This window comes from Maniola jurtina, chromosome 11, assembly GCF_905333055.1.
Source record: "Maniola jurtina chromosome 11, ilManJurt1.1, whole genome shotgun sequence".
NCBI classification, from domain to species: Eukaryota; Metazoa; Arthropoda; class Insecta; order Lepidoptera; family Nymphalidae; genus Maniola; species Maniola jurtina.
Window position 1 is genome coordinate 7,566,489 of NC_060039.1, and position 23,351 is coordinate 7,589,839.

Below are 23,351 nucleotides of genomic sequence, written 5' to 3' on the forward strand. Positions count from 1 at the left end.
AATGTTCACGTAATCACCTTGATTTAGTGTACTTTCGTGTTTAAATCTAGAGCTGCATATGACTTAACCTCGATTTCATGGAATGATAGTGCTTTCGACTGGGTTTATACCTATGTAGGTATAGATAGGTAAGCTGTAGAATTATTTAGGTGATCACCATACCTACAAATCGTACAATCTACATTACTTTTATGAAGTTTGTAAGGTTCGATGTACGGGTTAACAGGGCTCTCTCCGTCACTCGTTTCATACAATCGTAGTTCCAATTTCATTTGAATATTAAGCAACCAAAGTCCATGAAATTTTGCAGACATATTCTAGAAACTAATATCTGTGTCTGTGCTGTTTTAGATTTTTCTAAAATATGTAGTTTTAAAATTACAGGGGCTCAAAGATTTGTATGAAATTTTTTAAGACCGCGTAACTTTAAAACCGAATATTTTAACAGAAATCTGGAAAACCACAGACATAGATATTAGTTTCTAGAATATGTCTGCAAAATTTCATGGACTTTGGTTGCTTAATATTCAAATGAAATTGGAACTACGATTGTATGAAACGAGTGACTGAGAGAGCCCTGTTACACTTAACTTACATAGTTTAAGTAAAACCTTGATAATACTAGGAAATCTTTATTAAAAGGGCCCAGCTTGGCTGGCTATTCAAAATAATTTTGGCCGGTTTATTGTCACTCAATTTTATATAAATTTTGGACCAAAGCCAAGACATAGAATACCTGTCCAGTGTCCATTCTTCGTCCCAGGCTGATTCGATGAATATCATTTTTAGGTACTTTAATCCTTAGGCTAGGCATTTTCTTGGTACTTAATTTACATTTTTCAACCCTCTTGAACTCCAAAAAAGAACGGTCTCTTGAACTTAAGGAATTTACATTGAATCTTGAAGGAGGAGATTAGGATGTATTAATTAATTAGATAGACCTACTATCGTACTGTGCTGCAAGTTATAATATCACTGTGATTATTAAGTATCTAAAGATAGTCACGGCTTAAATAGGTAAAGACATTACGATATTGCCGACAATTACGAGTATAATCGAATGAAGCCAGCATATTGAATTTCTTTTGACAATTTACTTATCAATGACGTAATCGAATAATGGGTTTGTTAACAACCGAACGTGTGTAAGGTTATTTAAATTTTAAATAAGACAAAATTTAAATTAAAAAATGCTTTCACTTGTCAACAGTTCAGTTATACCACCTACCTATCTAACACAACAACAATGTATTTCATTCCAACGAAACGGAATTTATAAGGGTAGGTTCTTGAGGAGTTCCTATGACAGACCACTTTCTGGCTCCATCATGAGACCATGGTCATCATCTAGGTTTACAGTAGGTAGCTACTTGTCAAGAAAAATCTAAGGAGCCCAAACACGATGGAGTTATTTTAAAAAGTTGAGGAGTTCCCATGGTGACCTTCCGCCTTCACCATGAGCCTCCACGGTACCATATTATTGCAATGTCATCGAAGTTACAAAATACATTGCTTGGTGGGAACTGGTCTAAAATTCAGTTGTGAGATTTGACTACATATAAGTACATATACGCGGCAAGTTAAATAGGTAAAGCTTGTAAAAAGATGAAGTAATTTTGAATATTTAACAATATTAGCCCTAGATATCCGTCAATGTTGAGCGCTATACATTTTATCATTTACGTAGTTAACAAACAGGAATTTCCACATAATTCATTTCCCTTACGATAATGTACCTAACGGTACAACTTTTCTCCCGCTTTTCTAATTTTAGCTTTGACAAACGAGTTGATAAAAGTTTCCGCATTGTAACAACTTGTCGTTTTGAGTTAACTTACACATTCAATCTTCACTTTCCAAATGCCATTGCGCTTATTTTTTAAATAAGCCCCTATCTTGACTATGAATTCCGGTGTTAGATAGTTGACAATCAAAAAAAAAAAAAACCGACTTCAAAAACGACAAACACTAAAAAGTAAAAAATAACTTTTGTTTAGCTACACGTGTAATGCACCTAGGTATGAAGTCGAGCGAGCATATTAAAACAAAATTAGAAATCCAAGAGTGAAGCTCGCCCGACTTCATACCTAGGTGCATTACACGTTCTAACACTGAAGGAGGCCGCGGAGCGGGTGCGAGAGCTGTCCGCTGACGCTCACCCACGCCGCAGAAGAAGACAGGGGAGAAGAAGGAGACATTACGCTCATCTTCTCCCTCACTAAAACTGTGCCGGTTTAACGCTGAGACGTCTCAGTCGCATACGACACCCGGGATCCTGAGACGCCTCTAACCTGACGTGGACGGCACCGCTGGGTTTTTTAGTGGGTATGCTATATGAATGCAGCACAAATGCATTGCCAGTGAGCCCCACATACCCGCTTTTGAGCGGCATGCGTAATTGCATTTTTACCAGCGGAAAAAAAAAGGTGCATTACACGTGTAGCTAAACAAAAGTTATTTTTTACTTTTTAGTGTTTGTCGTTTTTGAAGTCGGTTTTATTTTTCTTTTGAAATTTTTTTATTTCACAATTTTTAGTGGCCCCACTGTACTATAATATGCTGTGCCCAGTTAAAACCCTACTGTTTACTAAGCTATTACACTGATCGCGAGCAATTTGCTCCTATCCATTGAGGAGTTCTGTTCTCCATCTCCGAAGATATTCATCAGATCTTCACCAAATTTATATGGGACCACCTGCACAGTATACCCTTTCAAACAAAAAAAAAATTTCCAAATCGGTCCAGGGGTCTTTGAGTAATCGGGGAACATACATAAAAAAAAAAAAAGATCCCGACGAATTGAGAACCTCCTCCTTTTTTGGAAGTCGGTTAATAAAAAGTTACACTGTATCCATGATTGACAAAATAATACATCTTGCGATGATCTTGCGTTTGTCTCGCAGGCCAGTGGTCTCGGTTTACTTATAAATTCAAAGCCAAGGTAACCAAAGCTAGCTTGGTTACCTTGGTAAACCTTGGTATTTTCTAGGTGGAAAGCAACCCTGGTAACGGGCCGCCTTTTCTCAAAGCACGCTCGCAGGTGTCAAAAGATCCGTAAACCCCAATAGGTATAATCTGTGTCGCTACGGCTACGTGTAGGCATACGTGTCCATCACGCAAGCGTACGAATTTGTCTTTCCTTTGCCTATCTGGAATCAAACTTCACTCTAACGGCGAAAGTTTCTGTGTATGTATGTGTGTATATTTGTTACTCCTTCACGCAAAAACTACTGGACTTAACGAATTTGGCTGTTTAGAATGGAAATAGGGAAATAGATTATACCCTGAATTAGCACATTATGCTACATACTTTTTATCCCGGAAAATCAAAGATTTCCCACGGGATTTTTAAAAACCTACATCAACGCGAACGAAGTCGCGGGCATCAGCTAGTTTTATTAGTAACTTTCTTGAATATGTAAGTACTACATTAGAAAATAGTAATTCATGTTAAAAGTTAAAAGTTACGTATGTTTATGCATCACTATAATCGACAGTAAAATTCAAGTTTTACTGCCGATTAATGTTTACAAACTTTCCAAGATGATATCACACTATGACGAAACCGAACGCGATTGACTTTCCAATGTAGGACTGCAGTTCTAAGAGATCCTAATAAATTGTGACAGACTGAGAGACTTGGTGAGTGATTCAGCTTAAGCCAAACTTATTTGTCCTGAAGATCAACGGAATTACGCGCTTATTCATCATATCCACTAGGCAGGGCCATTCAGGTGATGGTCAATACTAAAATTAAACTAAATGGAGTAACAAAACGCAGTCTATTTGTATAAGACGTCACTTTAATGTATGAAGAACATCTCACTCTTTCAAGTCTTTAATGTTTCAAGATGTTTTCATTCGTAGTTTTATTTATAGTGTTTTTAAGACCAACCATTTTAGAATATTTTGTGGTAGTTTTCAAGGTGGAGCTAATTTTAAAATTCTACTACAAGCTCCTGTTCTTATAAATGTAGTATAATCCCAATTGCGTTTATTATTCAACACGAATAACTCAGTGGTAGGTTGTATAGAAGTTGCTAGTATGTCGCCGGATTATGTTTTATGTGATTTCATATACTTATATTAATGGTCGTAAACAGGAAACGTATACGGACCAGTCGTAAAATACTCTTTAATTAAGTGTTCACTAATTTGGAGAAGGTAACGGTATTGGGGGATAGCAATAACAGTTTTAATGTTACCTATTTCCGATTTGTTGATATCCGATTGGTTAGGTATTTCAAGATCACGTTTTCATAATTAATATGACCCGAGCGAGTGGCATTTTAAGATATTAAAAAAGGTGTTTGAGTTGCTATGCTAGATACGAGGTGACTTGAATATTATAGTCTGTTCTTGGCAGGACTTTACTTTGAATAATATATTGTGTACTTATAAAAGCTAGTTGGCACACATAATTTAATGTAGTCTAGTGATTTTTCCCATCGGGCGGCAGTCTGTCTCTGTTCTCCATGGAAATTTTGATCTTAACCTTGAGCTGTTTCAATAGTCTTCTCTCTGTTCATGGCTATTTTTCCGCTTTCATTTTGCATTCTTGCATGAATTGCAGATGAATTAGATTCATAGATCTGGTCAGACTCAGACAACACTCTTAACATAAAATATTAAAAATAAATATACTAACAATGAAATTCAACATCATCATCATCTTCATCATAAACTCTTCGCCGGCTCACTACTGAGCACGGATCTCCTCAGAATGAGAAAGGTTTGGCCATAGTCCACCACGCGCTGGCCAGGTGGCCAGATTGCCAGATTTCACACACCTTTGAGAACATTATGGAGAATAATGGAATTGTTAAAGATGTTATTTACAAGATAAATACAAGCATGCGAAAAGATGACCTTAAATCGTTTAACGAGGAAATACAAACTGACACGACCTCATAATATGGTTAACCTTTGTCAGTGATACCTCCCTTTCTTCATTTCCAAGAACCGAAGGACAAAACGCGCTTATGTGTGTCGTTAGCAAATGACAACAGGTTTATTGCCAACGTTAAAGCACTAAAGCTTCAAATGTGAATCATGAAATCCACAATGAAATGTGTGTTGTTTTATCGCTTTCTTTGTATAGTAAGTAGTAATTAGCCATTGTCTACTCGGGGCTTATTTCACTACCGCCAGATAAACTTTATCTAACGGATAAATTGTTATTTTGACAAATTCACAGTACAAACTGTCATAATGCCTTTATTCGTTAGATTAAGTTTATCCGGGAGTTGTGAAACAAGCCCTGAATTCTACTGAAGGTCTAGGACCGAAGTTTTACCTTCACAGTATAATGATCAATTACTTAATTCCAATTCAATGACAATTTTGCACTATTAGATTTGCAGGAAGAGTACCAAAAATTCGACCCATAGCATCGATTTTATCACAATTTAGAGATAGGTAACTCGCGTACTTGAGATATGACGTCATTATGTTTCATGAAAAATTACAAAATGGTACCTACAAGTTGTGCTTACCTGCTACTTTGCCGACAATCAATTAGTTCGAAATATAAGTTGTAAAAAAAATTCAGCCGTCGAAAAATATGCTTTATTTGATTAGTTAATTATTATTTACGCCGATATTTCCGACACGTAACTGCGCTATTAATATTATAATCCATTGGTTGCGTCTAGCGTGTAGTGAGAATCACCAATCTAAAATTAGTGTATTTGTATGTATGTCAGGGGGCCGAACGTAGTCAGCCGTTCGCCCTAAAAGGGTCACCTTATGGACAAGTGTCACCATAGATTAAGATATTATGCTATGAAGATCCTATGCCTATGAGTCTCATAGTTACTATTTAACGAATACGCAAAACACCAGTTTTCCTACTATACCAGTAAAATGTAGCCTTTCCGCATTGAACCTTTCGCTTTTACTTTTAATTCTTTCTAATTCATCTTCCCGACTTATAAACGAGGCTTAAAAATAAAAAATAAATCTCAGTGGCATAGGCCACTTTTTATCTCGGAAAATCAAAGAGTTCCCTTGGGATTTAAAAAAATCGAAATCTTTCATCAGCTAGTTATCAATAACTTCACATAGGTATTTAGATAACGTTTTAAATCGATCCATACTGGTGTAAGATTATGGAAATTAAGATTGCGAAAACGATGTTAAAACACGTTTGAGTTTTGGAACACTCGCAGAAACCGTGAAGGAAGTAGATAATTACCGCTCGTGTGTCAATAAATGCTCACTCATTACATTTAACTAGTATTTTTCTTTAATATGGATAGAAATATTAGTTAAGTAGCGACAACGTAACAATAAACCGAGTCGGCGGACTGGTTCGCTGCCAACTGTGTTGCGAATAATCCATGGAGCGACGACGTGGTCGGGCAGTTCCATCAGACCCTCCAGACTCCAGGGGGTAATTCTCTAACTTTATCGGAATCGCGGAACGGAAGCGCCGTCGGGCAGGTCGATCAGACTCGCCAGATTCAGGGGGTTATTCTAAAATTCATCGCGATTCGCGATACGCTTCTTTTGTCCTGAATTTAGTATGAGAATGGCCAAATTGCAACCATTGCACCTCAGTCGCTTTAAAAATTTAACTTAATTTTCCCTAAATAAGTGGGCCGGGCGAGTCTGGGATCATTGTAGTAAGTCCAACCTAATCGTAAATAGGATAAAAAACCATGCGAGCTACCTGCTCTCAAAATCAAGGTAACCTAACTCTAACCTTGGTGCCACTTTTTTGTCGCAGGATATTTAAAATAATACTTAATTGCTTTAAATACCACATACTTTAAATGTTATATGCAAATTAATTATACACATTTATAATAACTTTATTATATGAATAATAATATAATGTTTTAATGTTTTAAAGATAATAAAATTACAATACAATGCGGCTATAAAATTGTGCGCTAAAGGTTCTTGACTTTTGAAAATTTATAAATACTCATTAACCAAGTCGACGAACGAAATAAAGTTAATAGTCCATTGTTCAAAATTCTTCATCTCAGCATAAACAATAATATATCGTAACAACTAGGTACAAACTTTATATAAAAAAATGACTCTTCTAAAGCTTTCTTCTTTTTAGCGCTTCTAATCTATAAATAAAGAATTGGCCGTAGTATTATTATTTATTTCATAACACTAGATGCCTATAGTAGGTAATACATACATTATTATTTGCACACGTTTGAAATAGCATGGGAATTCAAACATTTACAATCTTCTCAATTTGTTTGTTACTCAATAACCTTATTTGGATAACAAATACCTAACAGCTTTAAAAATTGTGCGCGTTACTTAAAGGTTACCTACCTACTTGTGTTTTTGTATGCTAAATAATATCTTTTGCTGAACCGATTTTCTTGGATTATAGCTAAGAACACTCTCGATCAAGCCGCCTTTCAAATAAAAAACAAAATTAAAATCGGTTCGTTAGTTTAGGAGCTACGATTCCAAAGACAGATACACAGATACACACATCAAACTTATAACACCCCTCTTTTTGGGTCAGGGGTTAAAAACTAATTGATCGGATTTGTTAGCCTCTTATTTTATTTCTGTAGAATTTGGATTATAATTTGAATGATAATTTAAATGGGTCATGTGTTATGTCCTAATTAATCATTTATTCAGTTTGCCGGAATAAGCCGGGCCGTTTAGGTATATTTATACATCCATGTTGCCCTTGGCAAACGCAGGGAAACAGGTGGGGATTAAAAGTCATACGTGTACCAAGGTATATGCTTTTTTGGTCCGTATGTTATTATTAAGGTCTTTGAAACCCCATGGGAATTGTGATTTTCCGGGATAAAAAGTAGCCTATATCAGTTTTTTGAAACAAAAGCAAGGCTCTGTATCAAATAAATGATTTTATGTTTGATTAATGATGATTTTAGAAGATTTTAACAGTAAAAATGCCCGCAATTTCATCAACGTGGATTTAGATTTTTGAAAATTCCATGGGAACTCTTTGATTTTCCGAGACAAAAATGCCATATTATTTGTCCTTCCTCGATATGCAAGCTATCTCTGTACCAAACATCATAACGGATGAGCCGAAAAAAGCTAATAGACACACTTTCGCATTTATATTATGTATGGAAGTATTTTTTTTTAAATAATTATGGGCACACGCTTGATCAATATCCCACTAGATCGAAAGTGATGACATGGCCTAAGATGGGCCTATGTAAGTATGGATATTGGTAGGTATGGATTTGAGAAGAGCTGGTGTTCTTTATAATTGCTTTATATTTTACGTAGTTTTGTATTCAATTCGCTCGCATATCGATACCGTTACCCTACTATTTAAGTGGGATAGTAATACAAATCAAACCCGTGAAGACTGTCCAACAATCAAGTGGCACGATATCTCTGGCGCAGCGGTGCGGCCTCGCAAATAAGGTCTCAGTTCGATTTCCGACTGATTTCGTGCTAATTTTTAAAATACCTTTAAATTGGACTAGTTTCCGCACTTGACCATACTACCGCCAAGCTAGTGCATTTTTACTGAAATTTTATAAAAGTTTGGTTCACTCCCTTGAGTTAGCCAATTTTTTTTTATAAGTCCAATTAGAGATTTAGTTACTACTAATCACTGTTTCATTGAAGTGAAAAAAGAGACTAGTTGAACATACTTGAAATTACTTTAGGTGTGGTCGTATTAAAGTGCCAACTTGATATCAATAAAAAAAGTTGTTGGAAAGTGAAGTAGTAACATTTTTCATCATAACAATGTGACAGCAATCGGCTCGACGCGGTAGGTTTGGGCGTAGGCGTCTTTTGTAAACTACAACCTTGTAGGGTTGCCAATAACTTTTATATGTATGCTTATTATACTACACTTTTTATGTAGGTATGTAATAAATTCGATAACTGATGTCTGATTTGAATATCTTTTCCATTTGTTATTCAGGGCTCAGATAAGTACTAGGTATCTATGGATAAAGTGAGTGTGCAATATTTTTATATCTAACAACTTAGCTGTACACTATTATATCACTAATAATTAAGTAGCCACAGATTTTTCAGACGGGTACTGTTATATTTAAACTGGAAAATCACACAGGATAAGAAAATCTCTTACACTTAAAAACATACAGAGTAAGATAATTATAACGAAAACATATTCCTATAGGAAAATCAATATCTATGCGTAAAGTGAGTGTGCAATATTTTCATATCTGCCAACTTAAGCCAAGTAAAGCCGTCAAAAGTAACAGACAGACAGGCACACTTGCATTGACATAATTAGTATGGATTAATATAATAGTAAATATAGAAAATCTGTTAAAACTTAGAATTTCAAAGAGCAAGTTGATAAGTTGCAATATAAGTCATACATAACACATCGGCCGTCGCTATTTCCAAGTTCTAATATTATGTAATGAACGGGCATTGTACCTACATCGTATATGTATAGCAACGGCATCCCTGTGTGTTTGTTAATTTGATGTTTCACTGTTCTCAATTGGAACCTACGCGCTGACCGTCCGCCGGCCATTCACAAAATTATTATTGAGACATCGCTTTTATAATTAACGTGTTTGATTTGTGAACTCAGCATTTATGGTGAACTAGATGATGTCCGCGACTTCGTGTATTTTTCTAAAACCCCGTGGGAACTCTTTGATTTTCCTGGATTAAAATCCTATGTAGTCAAGATCGAATTAGTACACGCATGGGCTGTGAAAATGTAACAGAAAGACATTCTTTCGCATTTTTATTATGAGTATGGATGTATGGGTACATTAATAAAATATATACATACGAGTACATAGTAGGTACCGAGGCATTTTTTTGGAAATTATTATTCACGCTAAATATTTTAATTAAATTAAAAGTAAAGATAAGTAGCTAAACTTTATCTATGAGGTAAAATATAAATTAAGTTAAAATAGGTACTAATGGATGCCTACGCATTTCTTACCAAATCATACTTGCGATTTTCAAAATTAACTTTCTCTCTACCACCAAACCGCGAAATGACGAAGCTCTGCAATGGCATATTAATTTAAGGTGAACGGATACCAAGCATCGATGGTCCTATTTTCAGTACTAAAAGCCCAAACGACGCAACAGTAGAATGACTCGGTCGCATCGGGCGCGTCAGCAGAGGTCTTGTCAGCGCCGACCTCTGCCGACGTCATTCAGCTATAGTCGTTCCCGATGAAACCGATTTATATGTATTCGCATTTTCTTTCAGCAAATGCATTGCGCTTACGAGTCTTGCGACCATATGCGATCATAATGTTATCATCATATACTCTTGTGCGACCAAAAAAATGTAAACGTTTTATAGTAAAAGAGCTTTTTCCGATCTACGAGTGTGTATTCATTATGAAGCGGAAATGGGCGCTGCATCTCTGCGCTAATGGCGCGTGAACCTCCACAGGAACCGTCAATGGAGCGCGTGGGAAACGTTCCACGGGGTTTTTTATGGCACGCTATTCTTATATCACAAAGAAACTATCTATTGCAGTACCTAAATAAATCAACTAACTCGCTGTTCTGATGATAGGTGAATGATCGCTGGGCATAGTGCTGTGAATAATACATAGTTATTTTTGTCTACCATTTTAATAAGTAGATATAGGTACCTACATGGATAAAGGTAGATAAGTAAATAAAATATTAAATAATTATCTTTGCAATGAAATCTAGGTAAAATTAAAAATCAGAGCACTCTTTAAATCGTTCTGTTTTGAATTTACATAGTCTAATGCAACATTCTTGGTAACCTACTCGTAAATGTATTTTAAATAATTATAAAGCGTAGTTGTCTGTACTAAGCGTCTTCAAAATACATACAATTGTAAGTAGCTTACCTATTCTATATACAGAACTAGATGATGCCAGCGATTTAGCCCGCGTGGATTTAAGGTTATTGAAAAACCCGTGGGAACTCTTTGATTTGCCGGGATAAAAATTACCCATGTCCGTCCCCATTATGTACCTTGGTATAGGTATTAATTGTACCTTTCATCAAAATCGGTTTAAAAGCTAGAGATAGGCAGACAGGCATACTTTCGCATTTATGATTCGCATATAATATATATTCGCCAGGATATTTGATTTTTACCACAAAATAAAAATAAGGCACGGCGTTTTACCCACCATAAGTTAATGTTAATAAATAAGGAAAGTGTTCGCAATGTTGTTTAGCGAAATGGCACGCGGGATCCTAGACTAGTTTGCCCTTTTACGGCATAAACGGAGGTACTTATTAGTGCTTATTAGGTTTAGTGGTTACATGCTTGCCATCGCACGTTTGAAAGCGTAAGTTGATTAATATTCGTGAATGTAATAGAGTTGTACGCGATTTCTCTTCGTTTCGTTACGCTAACATAGTACGAAGGGCCTCGTATTCAAATTTCGTCCTTGATGAAAAGAAAACGTATTGATCGATACTGTAATAAAAAGAAATAGACGGTAACTAAAGCAGTAAGCAATAAAAGGCAGGGCCGAAATGCATATACCTACTTACTGCTGAATTTTAGTTCGTTACGCGTTAGTACGATCATGAAACTCGTATATTTTTATCCTTAGAAAATAAAACTACTGTTCTATATCGCAATGAAAAGAAATAGACGATATCCTGTTGACAATAACCCTAGGTCGACATTTTTGTACGTTCGTCACATAGGTTTTTATAAATATAATATTGGGGCTATCCCCAAATATTTACCTACCTATTTATAAAAAAACGATAGCATAATTATAAAATATGATAATACCCTTCAGGCCGCTGTCGGCTACGCTGACTGCTTAGGATAAACTTCCAAAAGAATTCTTTTACTCTAGTCCTCGTGTGGCTGGCGTATCTTATTTTTGCAGCAAACCTACGCATCAGCGGTCACACACACACACACACACACACAGTTTTAATTTTTGTACATCTCTTTGTTTTTATTGTTTTTCTTTATATTATTGTATACTCTGTTAAAATACTTGTCAATTAATTTTAAGAAGGTAATCTCATGTGGCCTTAAGTTTAACTTAGATTTATTATAATAATTATGTTGTATAACGCTGTTGATTACAATTGAATAATAAAAATAAAAATAAAATAAAAATTTTGCATCCAAACTTACCGTCATGATTCACTATAGGGTACATAGGTTTTGTGAACGTAGCTACGGAACACAAACTTACGGAACACCAAAATTGGTGGAAATGTAGACTGTAGACCCAGTCTAACTCGTTGGACATTACACCTAATATCATTTTTCACTGTCTTACACAAAATTATTCTCTGAAATAATATTGTTCAAAAACATTTGACTTGGTACACTAGCCGAAGTCCGGAGTATCTGAAATAGGTAAAGATTGTCTCCCGATAAAGGCCATTTGTATGAAGATCCAGCTAAACAAAGCTCTTTCTTGGCTGATATGATCTACTGAGAAACACGTATATTGTTGTTATATTCTATTGTATAGGTAGCCTTTGTTTCGTTTCGCGACGCAATGTGAGAAAACACATTGTCTTGTGAGAACAAACAGGGGAAACGGGTTAATTTTTTAGACAATTAAAATTTTAAGTCTTTGACTATTAACAAAATTGACCATCCTACGAGTAGGTACTTATTGATTAATCAAGAAAGTATTAGAATGACGAATATTATGTTTGACTTTGGCTTTGACTTCGCTCAGACTTAAGACGACATAGATTTATCGCAGTCATCTTTGTCTCGTTTTAACTCTAACTAAAGTCTGAGCAAAGTCAAAGTAGATACCACTACGCTCTACAGATGAGTAAAGTCAATGATTTCAGCATATACTTACGATCTGTCCTGAACTGTTTAACCTTTTTCATAGAAAAGCTGTTGTCTAGTTTTAGAAACTAAACAATGTCATTACACAAATTATCGTGGGAAAGATGATGGCTAAGCGCAATCATTGAACTTGTGTGGAGAAGAGTGGCCAAATCTGAAAAAGGGAAGCCGGAGCAAAATTTATCAACAAGTTCTTGCCTACGTAGTAGGTACTTGTTGATAAATTAACTCGTCACAATTATAAGACAACAAAATGACGTGGGTATAAGAATTATCTTTTTACATGTGCGTGTCTCATTTTATTTCAATCGATAATATATCATGTTACCATATCAAATGAAAGTGAACCGTTGAAAAAAATTAATCAAACTCGTTCCCAACAGATAATAATAGAGATGCAGTTGATTGAATCGGAGCTCATTGTTTATTTTACAAGTATTAGCTCCAAAAGCCCGCTCGCCTTTAATGTAAAGAAATAACAGTTTCAAATCTGGTTTGCAGATGTTTGATCTATAATAATTACAATATGAGTTTTTGGAAAACGTAATTTTAACCATATAAAATATGGCTGATTAAGCTCCAACAAAAATTATTTTCAATCAGTAACAAGGTACATTACCTACTTACATTTTAGTATGTATTTGTTTCGGACTACGGTGTTTTCCGTCAGGTCTAAATTAATACAATTTTGGCTCATTCTTGGCATAATGCCTCGTGATATTGGGTCAAGTGAGTTGAACTACGTAGGCCAAATACGCATATATAGGTAGGTACTGTAGGTACCTATTTATGTTGATACTAAAACTTTGTTTACGGTATTTTAATAGCAAACCTTGTATCAGGGCCGTCTTGGGTCATGCGGGGCCCTTGGCCCAAAATGTCTAAAAAAGTTTAAGAAAATAATCAAAATTACACATTATTCGACATACTTAAACAAATATGTCGAAGTCTGATGAGCGTGTCTGAATACGGAGCGAAGATTTTGAACTTGGGACTATTAACTATTAGCTGTATAGATTAATTAAAGCTTTTAAAGCTTTAAAAGAGAAGTCTTTTAGTTGCCCAGTAGGATAAATTATCAACTATTTTCCGATATAAAAATGCCCATTTTTATTTCAGAGCCGCCCCGTGTGACGGCAGCGGTGGGGCCACGCGGCAAGCGGGCGCAGACGCCGCAGCCTGTGCGCTCGCCACCAGCGCCGCTCGTCGCACCCACTCCCGCGCAGCCACGCGAGCACTCTGCAGCGCTCGCACACGCTGCTAAGGGCGTTGAGGCGTTAGGCGTTTTGGTGCAATATTTAGTTTTCCGAGTAAGTCTTTACTTTAAAATTACAAAAACCAAACAAGAGATTGTACTATTGTGCTGCACTTACCCTTGATTTGTAAACATTGCAAGTTCCGTTATATGCCCATGCACTAGGAATTTACTGTTGGAAAAATACTTAAATGCTTTTTATCTGAATTCTGTTACAAGAATTATTATGCTTTCGTATTTTTTTCAATAATAGTGAACCACAAAGAATTTGTTATGAACCAAAATTTTGCTCTTACCAAATCACGTTTCAAATTTATTTCAAATTTATTTTTGAACGGCTGGAGAAGGGGCTCCAGCCTTTCACTTTCCATATCATATCTACCTACCTATATGATCATGGGAAGATGGCAGCTTGCAAAAATGTGTGTGAAGTTACTTAAAAATAGCTTGCTTTAAAGTAAAAAGAAGAAGTACTTACACACTATGTAATGGGTATGTAATTTTCCAGTTGGATGCGCTAAACAGCGGGTCATGGCGGCAAGAAGCGGAGCGGTGGCGTGGCGTGGCTGCAGCCGAGCGGAGCAGTGCGGCGCGCGCCGACCGCGACCGACAACAACGCGCACAAAAGGATCTCGATACCAGTACGTGTTATACACATACCTATTTATCAAGAAATCTTTTTCTAGTGCCATTTATACCGGAGATTGACAATTATCCATACTAATATTATAAATGCGAAAGTGTGTGTGTCTGTCTGTCTGTCTGCCTGCTTGCTTTTCACGGCCCAACAGTTTAACCGATTTTGATGAAAGGTACAGACTTAGTTAACATCCCGGGGAAGGACACAGACTTTTTATACCAGAAAATCAAAGAGTTCCGGCGGGAATCTTATAAAGACCCATCTGTTTAACCGATTAATATGAAGTTTGGTACAGAGATAGCTTGCATTCCGGAAAATCAAAGAGTTTCCACAGTATTTAAAAAAACTTAAATCCACGCGTATGAAGTCACGAATATCATCTAGTAACTACTATAAGCGTCGACTTCACTGAAAGAGGGTAGAGTTTTGTATTCCGCGTTGAGAATTTTTTCTTACGCTGATGTCGTAGCCGCTCAAAGCCAACTTTGCATACTACGAGTATAACCAAGTGACTTTGAGCTCATATAATATCAATTAACCATTGGCGTCGGTTTTCAAACTAGGAATTTGGTCTTTAGCCAGGCCTTTGTTTGCTCTTGCCTCTGCTGATGAATTGTAGCAGATCTACGAATAACAATTTCTTATTCATTGTTAGCAGGTCGTATTTTGTTTGTGCATTAGGTATTATTAAAGCCCAGATATTAAAGTTTTCTGCTAACTTTTCAGTATTCTCATGTTAATCATACTGTGCCACACAGTCAATCACTGTCTGATTGGCTCCTATTAAGTTTTTAACAAAACTTAGAGGGTTTTAGCTGGTTATTTGGTGGCAGAAATTATTTATATTGTAATTCATATTAGACCATTTAAATATTTTACCAGATTTTGTATTCAAGTGCTGTTTTGCGTGGCAGAATGAGCAAGTCCAATTCAAATTTTTTGGTAAAGGACTAGATAGTCATGGGCTTGAATGAATTAAATACAAAGTGTTAGGGCCAAGGGGTTATGTGTGAATGAAGTAGGTAGGTATGTACGAGTAGGTACTTGTGTGAGTTAATGAGGACCAAATATATTGATTCACATGATTTTATATTTTCTTGCTACCTGATGTATGCTAACAGGTATGCATAGTAAGAATGAAATAATTACTTTCTGGTGGGAATAGACTGCATGATGGTAAAGGAATAGGCTTAGTCGCTATTTGTATTTTCTCTGTGTCATTGAAATCATCGAACATATTTACAATTACCTACTCGCAGTTTGATGTGTGTTTCGCTTTAAAAAAGGAATTGCACTTGAGTTATTCCCAAGTCCCAAGGAACATAAATATAATTTTATCTCTTTGGTTACCGCGTAGTGCAAAGTATAGTAGATATCCCTCTACCTTGCATTTTATCATCAATTCATTGCTATAGAATGAAGTTGAAATACTGAATGGGTTTCATTTTAGGTAATAAAATAGTTGTTTAATGAGTTGAGGTCATTTGTCAAATTCACAGTCGCAGAATGCTTGAGCAAGATCTCAGAGCTAGAGATGGAGGTATCGTCCAAGGAGGAAGCAAATGCGCGACTGCAAGCCGCACACATTGAAGAGGTGTCTGCATTGGCGAGCGACGTCAAAGGGTTAAAGGTACTTACTTAAGTAAAGCGGTAAAGACAATTAGTCTGAAAATCGTTTTTAAGAGGGGTTTCCGCAGTATGCTCCATACAAACGTAGTTTGGCTCCCAATGAACTCAATCAAACCAACTATCTAGTATTTATGTCTGTGGTTGTCCAGATTTTCGTCAAATTATTCAGTTACAAAGTTACACGGTCTCAAAGGTTTTCATCTTTTTACGGAAATTTGGCAACCAGACACATAGATATTAGTTTCTAGAATGTGTCTTCAAAATTACATAGAGTTTGTTTGGATAATATTCAAATTAGAACCAAACTACGTCTGCATGAAGAGCGCAAGGGAGCGCGCTTAGGGGTGACTACTCTTAATTATTGTGACTGCTAAAATAATGTAACTTAATTATTGTATTTTGCAGGACACAATAATGATCCTAAAGAAAGAAGTTGCTGAAAGCAGAGCACGGTTACACGCTCACAGTGAAATCGAACGCACCTTGCGCGCGCAGCTCGAGGCTGCGCGGGCAGAGATCGAGCGCGCCGCCACGCTGCACGACCCATCGGCGGACTCGCTGCACGACCCGTCGGCGGACTCGCTGCACGACACGTCGGCGGACTCGCTGCACGACCCGTCGGCGGACTCGTCGCGCGATCGGTCGTGCAACATGTGCGACGCGGCATGCGATCCAGTTTACTGTGATGCGGAAGAGTACGAGTTGCAATTGAACACGAAGGAGGAATTGAGCTCGGATGCCAACGAATTAGCTGCGGAGGTGTGTAAAAATTTGAACGTTCTTCATCAGATCGGGTTAGTTAATCTTTAGCCTTCTAATAAATCGGTTAACGTTCGATGTTCGCATGTCTCCATAGTCAAAGAACAGAAAATGAATCGAAGACTTTCGCCGCTTGTACAACTGTAATTCCTCAAGTTCTTTGGGCACATTACGAGGAAGAATGGTAGTATCGAACTTCTCATGGTACAAGGCCGAGTAGAGGGTACACGTCCACGTGATTATTCCAGAACTAGGTTGACGAACTTAAGCCGTTCTGCAACAAATAGCCTGTCTGTGTGCCGTAAATACAACTCCTAACCATGGCCACTCTGCCAAGTCTTTTCTCTGTGAATGAATGAGAAGAAGAACATTCGATGTTCGTCTTTTAATAAACTCATAATTCATTTGTCAGGTACGATCTTTGCGAGCGGTAATCGAGCTGAAGCAAGCCGAGATGGCTACCTTGCGCGATGCGCGTTCCGAACTAGCAGAAGAGCGGGAGAGACGAGTAGCGGCCGAGCGCGACGTGTGCGCAGCGCGCCACGCCGCCGAGGAGCTGCGCGAGCGCGCCGCCGCCAGGCAGCGCGAGGCGGACCGCCTGCGCGAGGAGAACCGCCGCATCCGGGAGTGCGCGGCCAGGGACCGCGACCAGGCGGCGCGGCTGGCGGCGCTCAACGAGGAGCTCAGATATAAACTCCGACAGAAGTCTCAGGTAAGCTCTATTGTTAAATATGCATACTCGTATTATAATCTGTATTATGCGAGTTCCTCGATGTTTGTTAATGCTTAACTAGTATTTACCAGCCACTTCTATCCTATTAATTTTCCGTGGGCTTGTGGTATTGTTGTGAGTAAATGTTAGATTAGGTGTCCGTCTTGAGAAACATTTATCGATGTGCTAATCAACTATGTATATCATCATCATCATTATTTTCAACCGATAGACGCCCTTTGCTGAACATAGGTCTCTTGTAGGGACTTCCATACACCACCGTCTTGCGCCGCCTGAATCCAGCGAAGTCAACAAAACAGATGTCCTATCGGCATGAGCATTTATTTGTTTCAGTTGCTTTTTGAGGTTGATTGTCTGTCTCCGAGACTCTCTCGCTCTCTATTACTACACTACACGAGCACACTCTCGCTGGTACAGTAAGTCAATGCTTGCTTACGCGTTGTCAGGTGGTGTCGCTCCTGGCTGGCGGTGGGTACATCGAGCGCACGCCGATGCGCACGCGCACGTCGTCGGGCGACTCGGCGCGCTCGTCGTCGCCGCCACCGGACTCGCCGCCCTCGCCCGCGGCCTCGCCCGACCCCGATTCGCCTCCGCTCCCCGCCGTCAAGGGAGTGGTCGAGAAACCCGACTCTGTCAGTTGGGTGCTCGAAATTGAAGAAACGCCAGAGGAAATGGCTTCAAGGTATTTTGGTCTACGTCCATCATACATGTAAATTAGATCACTCCTGGATTCCGTTCACAAAAATTAGAAAACACCATTGGAGTAGAAATTTGAAGTAAACACTTCTTATTTGAAAGTTTTGCTAAAGTACCTATCTCAGACAATCTGATTTATGGAAGGACGTATCTTTTCCTTCCCTTTTCGAAACGAATTTTAGCGGTCAGCATGCAAAAAAACTTCTATATCTGAGCCTTAAAACTGTTTCTTTTAACTTGGGACGCCCTACCTTTCCTCTTATATTTGCATCTTTAACGACCTGTAACTCTTTTGCAATTTTCCATCCGACAAGAGGTAATTTTGGGAATGAGAAGTGGGCTCCTCTATCTATGTCCAAAGAATGCGAGCTTTCTTCACATGGTGATCATGAGTTCTTTCTCTTTGTAGACCAATTCCATATTTTAGTGTTTAGTGTACAGCTGTTCAAGTAATCGTGATTTGAATGATGGTGAATGATTAATGCTGTATTTAATTCTTTAGACTAGCCCGAAGATCATCGTTCCGCGCTGTCGCATCCCCCAGCGGGGTGAAGCGACGCGGCGGCGGCTCGCCGGGCGGCGGCTCCCCCGCTCCTGCGTCACCCGCGCCCAACGCCTCCAAGCTCTTCAGGCCTGGAGACCTCGACTTCCCACCGCCCCCGCCTCCCCTCAAGGAATCCGCAGGGGAGGCCATTTACATTTACGATGACCGCCAGTATTGAAATGAGTGCTGTTTATTTGTAGACTTTCTATCGTGAGTGAGACAGACTCTGACGGACGAATCCAGAAGAGTTTCGTTCTTAACGTATAACTGTCGTGACTATAACGATCATAATTTATTATTGTCAACACAACACGGCTGTAAAGCTGAGTGCTCCTTGTAGTCGAGCGTGAAGCGAAGCGGAGCATGCAGCGTTCATCTCAATCACATGCATACATACACATGAATTTTATGTACCTACATACAGTACCGTGGTAATCGAAAGGTTTAGTACTATTTTGATATGTAATTTTAAAAAGTCGGATTTTTCGATTTTTTTGATTACATAAGTATTACATTCGTCAAACTATCTTTCTTTCTTTCTATCTATCTCGGTTTTATGCCTCTTTGCAACTTTAAGTGGAATATAAATGGCCTTTTGCTCAAACTGTCTTTTCTGTCTTACGAGTATGGTTCGGCTCCGCTATCGGTATTCGGCAAATGATTCGTGATATAGCGAATTGTGGAGCCGGCGGCAATCGTATCATTCGGCATATTCACGCAAATCCGAATGGTCCGCGCGAATATAAGTTTTTTGAAAAATGTGAAGAATGTTGCGTGTGTTGGCCGGCAGATTCGCCATAGAAATTCGCCCAACACAAAACATTCACCGTGTAGTGTGGCCAGTTGATTTGGCGATTGCCGAACTATCGTGAAAGCCCGAACATTAATCATTTGCCGAACCATTACTGCCATCTCGATTACCACGGCAGTACAAGCATCGCATGGAAGGGGCTTCCAAAGATGCTTTCTCGCTGGTTTGATCGAACGCTGTGTGCTCTTTAGAACGCCTCTCTCAGGCCATCTAATAATACACAAATCCAGTTTTTTTGGTCTATCTCCGACTGGTTTTGAACAAGTTCGGGCTCGAATGCGAACTGACAACCGGACGTGATTATCAGCCGGGTTCTATACAAAATTATGAGTGCTTATTTATAAGAATACTACTATGTACTACTAGTCTCGTGTGTTGTACTTGTATATCATGAAATGTTCAATGCGTGGTGCATTGAACGTTTCATGTTATACAACCAATATCTTGCCGAACATTCTTTTACATGGACAAGAGTAATTAGTTTTATTGGAACTATGGGACCCAACCGGATCGTTTTTGTACTTTAGAGTTTGTCCAGATGAAAGATTTGTGGGTCTTGAACGACTAGAACGAAAAATCTATCGCGTGTATACTGTTCCAATACTGTGTAGCCAATACAGCTTTGCGATTAGGTTAGGGTAGGGAAAGCTCTTATTTCCTTTCTATAGATTTTTTTTAATAATAAATATTCTGTAGTGCAAAATTGATCAATTGATTATGTGGAGAAGTATATCAGAATAAGGAACAAGATCATAATGTTTTTATTTTCCAAGTATTCAGCGCGTAATGTTACATGAAATAGTTTTCAATTAATTTTTATGCACGCGGGCTTGAAAATGATCATTTTTTATCCAGCCAAATATTTTTAATATTTCGTCATTTCAAGTCACTCATTTTAACCGTGGTATGTGGACAAACTCTCTATATCGATTATAAGCATCGGCGCAAAAGTATGTAACTATGAGTTAATGGAATTTTAAGGATTTCTCATGGATAATAATATCGCGATTTATGAATAATTCTCACTGTATCGAAAGTAAGGTAAGCATAACTATTTATAAACGGATTATACCTATATTATTTTATGTAGTTTAGTATGTACACGTTTATGAACTTTCTCAAATATTATGATAAGTGGTGATATGAATATGTTTTGTTCGCCTATGATATTATATTTCTTACAACTGTTTTAGTAGATATATCGTAATACAATTAATTATTGAGTTTATCTCTTAGGTTATTTCCGCTTCTGATCACGTAGTGCTTAAATGTAAAGTGCATGGAAATGTGAAATGGAATAAGAGTATAAAGTCTAGACTCCTTTATGATAATTATCTTGCTTTTCCCAAAATCTGGCCTCAGACTATATTTTATCAATCGGCTACATTTTGATGGAAAACGTATACCTACGTACCTGTTTTTTGCGCCAATAGATTATACCCATTATATTATGACACTGTTTCTTAGGTCTTATTCTAAGACTATTTTAATATTAACTATTTATTTTTTCTTCTTTCCAATATTTTCCTGTCTTGTTTCTTCTTTTAACTTGTATATCTTTTATATTTTATTGGTGCGATAAGTGTTTCGAATAGCTTGAATCTGGAATACTTAGATGTCTTCGTTTACGAGTTCTAGTGAGCAGACATTAGTAATTTATGTAAGTTAGACTTTGTATTGTTTTATTATATTTGTAACTTAATTATTATAATGGTTGTTGTTTTTATTATTGTGTACAAATAACAATGAGAAAAATTAACATAGTTTTAAGAGAAATTATGTCAGCGTTAGAACAAAATATTTGGACGCTTTTTTAATGATCGATGCTTTTGAAGTATGTTATCTTCAGTTATAGTTAAGTATGATCGTATCGTTTAAATTTCTTGTTTAGTTTAACTGTTCTAACATAAAACAACACTGTTCAAACCAAAGAGTCTCATTCATCTTAACTCTTTGTCATGTTCCTTAATTATTAATTATTTTTCTGTGAACCTGATGTTTGCATGCGTCGAATTCTTTCAGGTGATTCTTATTATTATTTATTTTTAAGCTAAATATTATGAATAATACCATTCCAAATTAAGAATTGTAAGCGAAAATAAATACATGATTAGAAGAAAATCTATTAATACAAAAAATTAAAATATGTGAAAATAATTGGATTTTTCATTTCAAACTTCTTTTGTTTCCTTTCTTAATTATTAAGTACTTACCAAGTATGAAAATAATTCAAAAAAATATATATAAAGATTTTTGATCTCTTTTGTTTCTACTAGTTTTCTTTTCAAGTGTGTAATAATACATCATGTCCGTTGACGAAATCATTAGTAACTACTTAGTAATTAAAGCACAAATCATCCCCAAACTTTAGAGGCATGGAAAAAAAGGCCTAAATAAGTATAGCTGCAAAACTTCACTGAATTCTAATGGTAGTAGATAAATTATTATTATCATTGCGGCGTCCGAGGGACAAAGGCCGGTTGTCATTGTTCATACAATTAGAGCTAATTGGTGTAACAACTGCGTCCTGCGCGGTGCGCTCCCAGTTACATCTCTTGATCTAGATCCTAGGTCTCTAGGACATTCTTGCTAATTTAATAGTACATACTACAATATTTCATAGTCTATACTTTGAAAATATTGAAATTACATTATTGTCGTTACTATCGAAAACTCAACTTTAGTAAATTAGCAAGAGCTACTTAAACACCCCTTTGAGAACATTAAGGATAACCCTCAGGCATGCAGATTTCTTCACAATGTCCTCCACCGTTAGAGCAAATGATATTTAATTGTTGCTTAACAAATTAAAAATCATATAGGTAACTAAGGTAAGTTACTCTGAATGTTAGAAGTGCAGGCCGGGATCGATCCCCTGACTTCGAATAGGCAGCTGAAGTTTTTAACCACTAGGCTCTCACCGTTATAAGATACTTATTAATGGATAAACTACCAAATCTCTTCCAGGTTCGCCTGTCTTTATCTTAGTAGGTAGACTGTTTCGTTACAGCACCAGCTGTGACCATATTCAGGGGATAACTTGACATCGAATTAAAAATAAATCGTATTTTAAGGTTCCGTACCTCAAAAGGAAAAACGGAACCCTTGTAGGATCACTTTGTAGTCTATCTATCTGTCGGTCAGTCCATCTGTCGTGTCTCCTCGAATCATGAAATTTGGCAGGTAGGAAGGTCTTATAGCACCAGTAAAGGAAAAATCAGAACACCGTGAATTTGTGGTTATATCACACCAAAAAAAAAATTAAAATGTGTTCACATAATTTTTTTTTTGCAATAAATCACATATAGATGGCGCAGACCGTTATTAATAACTTGCAGAGTTCTTTCTACATAAAGGAGGTATATCTTGTACGATGGTACGGAATCCTTCGTATGCGTGTCCAACTCGCACTTGACCAGTTTTTTAAAAACTAGGTAGGAGGAAATCCTCATGGATGTCAACAAAGTACCTATTGACACGTCCGACTTCACTAGAATGCTCCCGGGGCGGCATCCGAACT

The 23,351-nt window shown here is 37.4% G+C and overlaps 1 protein-coding gene across 2 annotated transcripts in view; it reads left to right on the forward strand.

Moving 5' to 3' along the window:
- Window positions 1-21,988, forward strand: part of LOC123869418 — an 88,958-nt gene extending 66,970 nt beyond the window's left edge. The window contains exons 6-13 of one of the 2 annotated variants that reach the window (XM_045912332.1): window positions 13,884-14,074; window positions 14,528-14,660; window positions 15,781-15,789; window positions 16,159-16,289; window positions 16,694-17,047; window positions 17,460-17,759; window positions 18,227-18,462; window positions 18,979-21,988. In XM_045912332.1, coding sequence (XP_045768288.1) covers window positions 13,884-14,074; window positions 14,528-14,660; window positions 15,781-15,789; window positions 16,159-16,289; window positions 16,694-17,047; window positions 17,460-17,759; window positions 18,227-18,462; window positions 18,979-19,198 — 1,574 coding nt within the window. In that variant the 3' untranslated portion in view covers window positions 19,199-21,988. The remainder of the gene's footprint in view (window positions 1-13,883; window positions 14,075-14,527; window positions 14,661-15,780; window positions 15,790-16,158; window positions 16,290-16,693; window positions 17,048-17,459; window positions 17,760-18,226; window positions 18,463-18,978) is intronic. The other variant, XM_045912333.1, reaches the window with a different exon arrangement.
- Window positions 21,989-23,351: the final 1,363 nt, after the last annotated feature.